This window comes from Penaeus chinensis, chromosome 7, assembly GCF_019202785.1.
Source record: "Penaeus chinensis breed Huanghai No. 1 chromosome 7, ASM1920278v2, whole genome shotgun sequence".
NCBI classification, from domain to species: Eukaryota; Metazoa; Arthropoda; class Malacostraca; order Decapoda; family Penaeidae; genus Penaeus; species Penaeus chinensis.
This window is the reverse complement of record NC_061825.1, coordinates 7,817,188-7,827,187: the sequence shown is the minus strand read 5'-3', so window position 1 is coordinate 7,827,187 and position 10,000 is coordinate 7,817,188. Positions and strand designations below refer to the sequence as shown.

Below are 10,000 nucleotides of genomic sequence, written 5' to 3'. Positions count from 1 at the left end.
GTCATATCTTTTTCATACTGTTTCGCACAAGAATATTTAGAAGCCTTGATAAAACTGCCTAATCCCATTATCCCAAGATAAATGTTTATCTGATGTGGACGTTGTTTCTACTTAAGTTCACATTTAATGGTAAATATGGGTCAGACTTAATGCAAATATTTAATACCAGCCATTATCAGTAACGATTACCAGGTGCATTCAATATATAAAGAAGATAAAAATGTAGCTTTAGGTTTTACTCTCGTTTTTTCCCCCTCGTCCTTGTTGGGCTCACTTTTTATCTATTTTTCTAGTCATTCCTTCGCGTAAATACTTTCAGACCTTTTTTTGTTTTCTTACTTTTTCATCATGTTCACTCTCCCTTTCCGTCACAACTATCCTCACTTCTCATTATATAAAGTTAATTTGATTACTTACAATGAATCTGCAGACTTTCACTTTCCCCTTGACTCTATAGGGTTATCCTGGAACCATTTTGCCCAGGAGGCGTGGGTGCCCATCAGATAACTTTACACATTTATTAGCCTTTCTTTGTGCTCTCACCTCGAAGGCAAAGCCGGTGCACCGCAGACTCAAAGACGCAATGCCTTTCACTTTCTGCATTCTTCATCTCGGTTGCGCTGTCCCCAACCCGGATCTATCATCTAATGTAAAATGTTGTTGCTTCTTTATAGTCTCAGAGCAACATTAAGTGAATTTAAAATAATTATTTGCCAGGATCTTTCAAATTGATCTGGTTTCATAATTTTCATCGCCTTCTCATGCTGAAACTGTAAGATATTTGTATCGCATCTCTTCTTCAGTTTTTACCCTCCACTATCTGTCACTTTCCTTTTTTTCTACTGAATTGCAATGTTTATGTACATACTACCGTATAATTGCTTCATGTGAAAATCTGCAAATTTCCTGAAAGGGGTAAAAGGATATTCACTATGGTAGTTTTTTTCCTTCTGCATTAACCACAAAGACGGAAGGTATCATGTATTCTCACCTATCACTGGAGCGGTGGGCGGTGTCGGGTGTGGTAAAGTCCACATAAAGTGACATGTGTGATCTCAGTTCCGGGCGCGCGCCCACCCTGCAGCGAGACCAACACGGTCACGTGGTTGGACTTTACCACCCAGTCATCCGCACCGCTCCTGCCGGTACTGGAGTCCAGCCACTTAGTGTTGCGTTTCGTTGCAGGATGCGCGCCGTGCAAGTGTTGATGGTGGTACTTGCAGCCGCTGCCCCGGCTGCCGCTCAGCTCGAGTTCCTCAATAACCTGGTCGGAGGTGGATATCTGCCTCCTGATAACGAACCCGCTGGAGGATCCAACTGTGAAAATGCCATTCAAACAACCACCATTGTCGATATTCAAACACAACGAGTGGACCAGCCCATTACAGTAGACCGCACCCGCACTGCCCAAGCCCAAGCTGTAGTGACAGAAGTACAGGCTGTCACCACCACCATGGTGCAGACAGAGAGCCGCCAGGTTGAAGTTCCTGTTACTCGAACCTATGAGCAGGTTGCGCAGGCAGTGCAGACACGCATTGCTGAAGTTCCTTTCCAGCCTGAACCTGTAGTGCAGCAGGTGACTCAGACTACCGTAGTAGCAACTACACAGGTTAATGAGAAGTTGGATACCAGCATCACCCAAGTCACGCAGCCTGTCCAGGTTACCAGCACACAGGTGGAAACTGCAGTGACAACTGCCTTTGAGACACAGACACAGCAGGAGCAAAGAGTGGAGACTGCAGTATTTACGCCTCAGCCTGTTGTAAGGACAGTTGTTGAGACTCAACAAGACGAGCGGACTGAAGTGGCTCAGCTGCCTGATGTCACATCTGTCGTTGACACTGTTGTTGTCCAGACTGAACAGTCTGTCAGTTTTGTGACTCCACTGCCTGTCGTTAATACCCAGATCGTTACTGAGACTCAAGTAGATACCCAGTATCAAGAAGTGGTTCAGACAGAGCAAGCTTTTGCAACTGTTGAGAACACTCGCACTGAAGTAGTGCAAGTTACAGATAATCGCATTGATTATATTACTTCAACTGTGGTCAGCAATGAGGTGGTGACCCAGACTAGCACTCAAGTAGAAGATCGTCAACAGTTTGAAACCCAGTATGTGGAGCAGGTAGTAACATCCACACAGGTGGTGGATCAGCTAGACGAGCGCTTTGTCACTAGTACCTCTTATGTTCAAGCCACTGATTACCAGACCATCACAGGTGCTGCAGACGTACGCGAAGAAATTGTTACTGTAACAGAAGATCAAGTCCAAGTCGTCACACAGACTGTTGGTAACACAGTAGAACAGACTGTTAACCAGGTGGTGACAGCACCCTGCCAACAGACCCAGACTGGCTATAACTACAACAACCCTGCCCGTCCCTTTACTTATGGTTAACTATTCTTTTGTACAATAATAAAAGTAAACCGTAATAATAGTACGAAATGTTATACATACTTAGTCCTTTCTTGAGCAGGACAGGCGTTAACTATATCTGTCAATATGTTTGTGATGTGCCATTGCCATTACCGGCTAGCAGTTCAGTGTTTGTTGCAGAATATTTATATCTTCAAGCATTTTCAATATCCGAGTAAACGATGATTCAAAGAATCACTGTATTACCAACTTGTGAGAAGAAAAAATGGTGGAGTTCATATGCTGCGCATAACTCAACCACAAAGAGTACTTTGTATAAGATGTACGCATATTAAACTTAAAGAAAATGAATCTGATAATTAACTCACCTTTACCATAATGATATAACAGAAAGGTGAATCGGTAAGTTACTGATGATATCTAAGTTACTTGCTCACAAATAATTTTATAAGTGCAACTGTACTTGGCGTTTCATGGTTCCATTTTTCACAGGATGGGTCGAAGTGCAATTCTGCTTCTCCTCATAGCGCTGACTCATAGCTCCTGGGCGGCCAAACTGGGTGCCCTCGAGCCCTCCTTCGCCGGCGCTCCAGACACAAGCCTCAACGAAGTCCTAGGGGGATATCTGCCACCTGTGAAGGAGCCTGCAGGAGACGCAACATGTGAAACCACCATAGTAACCGAAACTAGCGTACAGGTTCAGACTGAGGCCGTACCAACTACCATTTACAACGATGTTGTTGTTACGAGTACCGACATCTCTACTTATGTTGATACTCAAGCTCAGACCATTACTAACACAGAGACTGTGATTAACACAGTGTACAATACTGAATATGTCACAAATACTCGCACAGAGACAAGCACGGTAACCGACACATCTACTGTGACACTTCCTGCTCAGACCATCTTCTCTACAAACACTGAGACACGTGTCTCCACAGTCATTGTCGAAACCACTCGTGTTGAACTGCAAACAAGCACTGTTCTTACGACCATCGTCCAGTTTGAATACTCTACATTGGTCCTTCCTACCACCATCACTGCATTTGAGACACAGTATGTCACTAACACAGTAACCAACACTCTACCAGCTGAGACCATTATCAATACCGAATATTTCACCAACACCAATGTTGTCACTCAGACCCTTCCTGGTCAGATTATCATCAATACCAACACAGTCTTCTCTACAGTCCTTAATGAAGTAGTATCTACCCTCCCAGCCCTAACATCCCAAGTAGTGTCCACAGAGCTGTTGCCTGTTGTTGCTACCATCTATAATACACAATTCGTTACAAACACCCAGACCCAAACAGTCGAGCGCACCCAGTTTAGTACGCAGACACAAACTCAAGTCGACACTCAAGTTATCCCAACAACTGTAATTAACTACCAGACTCAGATAATAACTCAGACCGAAGAGAATGTAATTGTTTCCACTGTGACAGTGCCTACTACTGTTGTACAGTCTGTGGTGTCTACCCGAGTGTCTGTGGTAGAACAAACGGTTGCAGTCACAGAGACCCAGCGAGTGAATGAGGTTGTAACAGTACCCGGTCCTGTTTCTACAGTTTACCGCACACAAACTGTCGGCAACCCTGTCGTTTCCACAGTCTATTTTACTAACAACGTGGTAAATACTATAACGGCCACCCAGACAGTGCCTGGTGATTGTGCTGCAAACACAGGATACAATTACAAGCAACCTAGTGTTCCATTCAACTTCTAGTAATATAGCTTGTACAATATACGTCCTTTAAAAAATCTTGTAAAAGGTTCCACGGGCACCTACTCATTTGCATGAGGCTGGGTCCTCCGCAGTTGGAATAGCTGTCAGGTTATCACATTCTAAGCGTGCCATTGTTATTTATCATAAACCGATGAACCTCCCCCGTGGTCATTTTGTGGAATGCTCGTGTATCCTCCGAAGGTAGCATATACCCAGAATGTGTTTGCAATAAACGAGTCAAAACATATAAACTTTATTTCTCCCAAATCGTGCAGCAGAGTGGGTAGATCTGAAAGTAAGACATCTGATTTAAATCCGCGACATACATTCGTTCATAATTCAGAACTACATTTCCCAGCACTTTCCATTCTTGCATAATGAGTGTGTGTATCTAGACTTTACATGCACGCGTTTGTACTTATCGGTGTGTGTGTGTGTGTTCATGCCTGCGTGCATGCATGTTTTTTTAACAGCCATTCATTCCATTGCAGGACATAGGCCTCTCTCAATTCACTATTTAAAGGTTGTATGATAGTGTCACCCTTGCCTGATCGGATGCCCTTCCTAATCAAGCGCGGTTCGGCGCGCTAACACTTGTGCCACGACGGCAACTTCCCCTACGACACCTGCGTTTGACTTCTCAAGGCGATATGTCGTTTTCTCGGACTCGAGCCAGCAGTCAGAGAGCAGGCACTTTTTCGACCGCCGCGATGGGGAATTGAACTCGGGACCACGAGGGTCGGAGTCTAGGACCATCGCGGCAGTATATTCATATATATATATATATATATATATATATATATATATATTCATATATATTCTAATATATACATTTACAATACATATATATGTGTGTGTGTGTGTGTTTGTGTGTTTGTGTTTGTGTGTTTGTGTGTGTGTGTGTGTGTGTGTGCGTGCGTGCGTGCGTGCGTGCGTGCGTGGTGCGTGCGTGCGTGCGTGCGTGCGTGTGTGAACCAGCCTCTAAAATTTCGTTTCGCCATTTGTGTCACATATTCGTGCTATTCGCTCTACCTGAGATGCTCTGGAAGTGACAACCAGAAGAGGGAATTCGAATTTCACTTAGCGGTACCAGTCCGGCCTTTCCTCTCAAACCCTGTAGGTACCATAACAGTAAGTGGAATGATGAAAGGGCTAACCAGGCACCAGTAACTGAAAGTGATATGTGAAGGCCGGACCAGTAACCCAAATGGCAACACGAAGTCATGCGGCCGAATTTACGCTTCGAAATGTAGATCCACAGATGACCCTTTTCAATGAATTGTTATCTTTTGGCCTGTTTCTCTAACCCAGATGATGAATAAAACAAAATACAAAAATACACTGGTGGGAATTGTCCGTATTTTCGGTTTGCCAGAAATGGACAAGCCTCGATACCAAATGCATACTTTCGGTATTCATTCGGTGAGCCAGGAATCAGAAAATTGACCGAAGCCATTCAAAACCCATCTCGGACATGTTTTATTGTTTTTTTTAAGTCATTTACACATTTGTCGTTTGAGACTCATTTTCTACTTCAGCTGGATGCTTTCAGAATGGAGGGTAGCTCTAAGAAGCTTCCCTCCCCTTTCATTTCATCCCTTTCCATTTTCTGAACTAACCTGCTTCCAGTTCTTACATTTACTTCTTTACTACCAATGAACATTTTAACTTTTGCACTGTCCTTGCCATTTCTCGCTTGTTGTTTCTGAATATATACTCTATATGTTTAGCTGGATGGAGAACTTTAACATAATATTATCTATGTTATATGTTGGCAAAGGGTTTCTGGTATAAATATATTGGATGACTGCTTGACACATACAGTTGACACTTTTACCGATACTGTGGAAGGTGGTTCCTCACTTATTTGGAATAAGTAATATATGTATTCATATATTTATCTATACATCCGCCCTCCTCACCCGATCCGGTTGTTACCAAGGATGAAGGCTGGAATTGCTGGTAAGCCATCTCACCAGCCAAGAACTGTCACGTGCGCTGAATTCAAAACTTCAGACAGACAAGCTTCAGACGACCATGACTGCATTATGAAGAGGCGGAAAAGGATGGAACATTGCCCAGAGGGAGAAGATGAGTTTTAAAATGTGCACAAGCAAACAAACACCCATGCATGCATGTGCGTCAGCGCGCGCACGACATACACACACATTCTTATATATATATATATATATATATATATATATATATATATATATATATATATATATAATATACTGTGTGTGTGTATGTATTTGTGTACACACACACACACACACACACTATGTATGTGTATATATATATATATATATATATATATATACATATATATATGTATATATATATGTATGTATATATGTATATTTATGTATATGTATATATATGTAAAATATACTGTGTGTGTATGTGTATTTGTGTACACACACACATATATATATACTGTATATGTGTATGTAAAGACATATGTACGTATGTATGTATGTATGTATGTATGTATAGATGTGTGTATGTATATATATTATAAATATATATATATACATACATATATATCTATATATATACTGTATATATACATATATACTGTATATATATATATATTACATTATCTATATATATGTTTGTTTGTTTGTGTGTGTGTTTGTGTGTAGTTTTTAAATGAAGGGAAAACTCAAAAGAGCAGTCACAATAGTATTATACAGAACCCTTTTTGTCTTTCTTTATTAGCTTTACAACTGTCAAGTATGTGTGCGTGTGTATGCAGATAGATAGATAGACAGGTAATACAACAAAAACATTTCATAATGCGTTGCCAAATTGTGTTAACTGAGTAAGACAAGTATAATCACTCTAAAATCCACTATTTTCTAAATATCAATTTGAAATCCATCGAAAATGAATACTGACTTCAGGACGAATATGAATATATACATATATATATATATATATATATATATATATATATATATATATCCGCTGATCACATACAACATTTAGTGAACAATAATCAGTATCAATTTCACCCTTTCCTTCCCAAAAGCTTTTTCAGAGATTAGTTAAAGCTTACACTTTCTTGATTACAAATCGTTCCCTGTACACAGACGGATATATCTGGGAACATATATGCACATTAATATATACGCAAATGTAAATACAAGAAGTTTAGTCTCAAACCCAAACAATGCAAAACAGAAATGTACATACACATGGCTCCATTTGTATGTAAATTAATAATGAAAAAAAAAAAAGTTTCAGCAGTCAGAAACCTGGAGGACTCATAACATTTCCAGTATCTTTGAATCCAGTTACATTTTCGTTTTGACCTACCCGTTCTGACGAACGCATTTCATATTTTTTCTTGTAGCAAAGGTTCTCCATTTCATATCTGGTGACATGCAAATGCCAGTACCTTTCTCTGAAGGCAGATCGAGTTAAACTATGACTCGTTTTGCTTGTTCTCTCGAGCTGAAATTAAAGTTTTTTTTTCACTAAACTGCCTCCTCTCAGTTGCAAGTTTATGTCACCCTGACATGGGTTCTGGAACTGGCAAATCGGCTTCTCCTGGTACCCTCTGCTATTAAACCAAGTAGTAAATAACAAACCCCATACCCCAGTTATTTCCATGATTTCCTTACCTATATGATCTGCTTTTTGTTCAGTATTCGTAACCCTTCTATTCGGATAAGCGAGGACAAGTAAGAAATGAAGTAAATGGTGTCAACGCGAGATGAGTGAACAAATGCATTTGACCGGTGTTACAGTCACCGCCACAGTGCAGATCCAACGAGCGTTTTCTGTGGTGGGGTTCCCCGGATTATTCACACTTCTCTGAGAAACTAAAATCACAGTGGATATGACATGTGCTTACGTGCTATCACCGGCGACATTGAGTTTTGCTTAACAGCGCCCCAAAATTACACCTTGCTGCCCTTGAAATGTTTGCATTCGTTATATGGCATTGATATTCCAATCAACGCACAGCTGATTACGAAGCTACATTATGGTATTGAGGAATTCTTCTATATACAAATATTCAAAAACGTGTACATTCACTTTAGAATATATAACATATATATAAATATTTCTACATATATAAAATATATACATATGTATAAACATATATATAAATATATAAATAAATATATATAAATATATATACAAATATATATATATATTTGTGTATATATATAATGTAATATGTTTATATGTTTATATAAATGGACATTATACATGTGTGTGTGTGTGTGTGTGTGTGTGTGTGTGTGTGTGTGTGTGTGTGTGTGTGTGTGTGTGTGTGTGTGTGTGTGTGTGTGTGTAATATATATATATATATCACATACATATATGCATATATATATATATATATATATATATATATATATATATATATATATATATATACACAGTATATCTATCTATCTATCTACCTATATATATACATATATATACATATATATAACATACATATATATACAAAGTATCTCTATCTAGATATATATATATGTATATATATATATATATATATATTATATACTGTGTATATATAATATATATACATACATACATACACAGATATATATATATATATATATATATATATATATATATATATATATATATATATATATACATGTACACAGTATATCCATAGTATAGCTATATATATATATATATATATATATATATATATATATATGTATATATATATATACATGTTCACAGTATATCTATAGTATAGCTATATATATATATATATATATATATATATATATACATATACTATATGTTTATAAATATACTGTGTATGTATATGTATATATACATATATGTATATATATACATATATGTATATATACATACATATATATATAAATATATATATGAATATATTTATATAAATATATATATATATATAAATATATACATACAATATACATTATATATATACACATTTATCTATCTATCTATCTACCTATATATATAGCTATATATATATTATATATACGCATATATAGTATATATATAATATATGATAAATACATTATATAAATATATATGTATGTATATACACAATATATAAATACATATATATAATATATACATATATATATTATATATACATATATATATATACACAATATATATACAAATATATATGTATATATATATATATTATGTATATTCTGTGTATCAACATTATCATCATCATTATCATCAAGGGGCTAACGCCAACGGGGCGCATGGCCGCATCCACCCTTCGCCTCCAGCCTAGAGGGTTCCTCATGGCGAGTCTCCAGGCAGGCCCTCGACCCATCTCTAACTCCTTGAGCTGCCCAAGCCACGGGCCTCCTCCACCAAGGATTGTCTCGCCGATAGGAACCTGATGGGCAGGGTCATCCACGGGGAAACGAGCAAGGTGCCCATATAGCCTGAGTTTGCGATCCCGGATTATGCAAGTAACAGGTCCCATGCCAGTCTCACGGTGTAGCCGATGTTGGACACATGGTCTTGCCAACTGTAACCCATGAGCCGGCGAAGAGACATGTTATAAAAGGCATCAAGACGAGACTCCAAGACACTAGGTAGTGTCCAGGTTTTGCTTCCATAGAGCAAAACTGGCAGTATCAAGGCCTTGCACACATAGCTTGGTCCTTCTGCATAGGTACTGACATTTCCAAATGCTCTTGCTGATTGAGTTCATGGCTCCTGCTGCCAGACCGATCCGTCAACTGACTTCTTGGTCTGACAGCCCAGAGATACGGACTACACTACTAAGGTATGCAAAGCTCTCTGTGACTTCAACGTCCTCACCGCAAGCTTGGATCGACTGAACGGGTTCTCCTAACAGGCCCCCAAAGTCCTGAATCTTGGTCCTGGTCCAGGAGACCTCTAGGCCTAAG

The 10,000-nt window shown here is 38.7% G+C and overlaps 1 protein-coding gene across 1 annotated transcript in view; it reads left to right on the top strand.

Moving 5' to 3' along the window:
* LOC125027600 overlaps positions 1-2,725 on the top strand; it is a 3,602-nt gene extending 877 nt beyond the window's left edge. Inside the window, exon 2 of the mRNA XM_047616710.1 lies at positions 1,186-2,725. Within this exon, the coding sequence (XP_047472666.1) occupies positions 1,187-2,395 (1,209 nt within the window). The 5' untranslated portion in view covers position 1,186 and the 3' untranslated portion in view covers positions 2,396-2,725. The remainder of the gene's footprint in view (positions 1-1,185) is intronic.
* Positions 2,726-10,000: the final 7,275 nt, after the last annotated feature.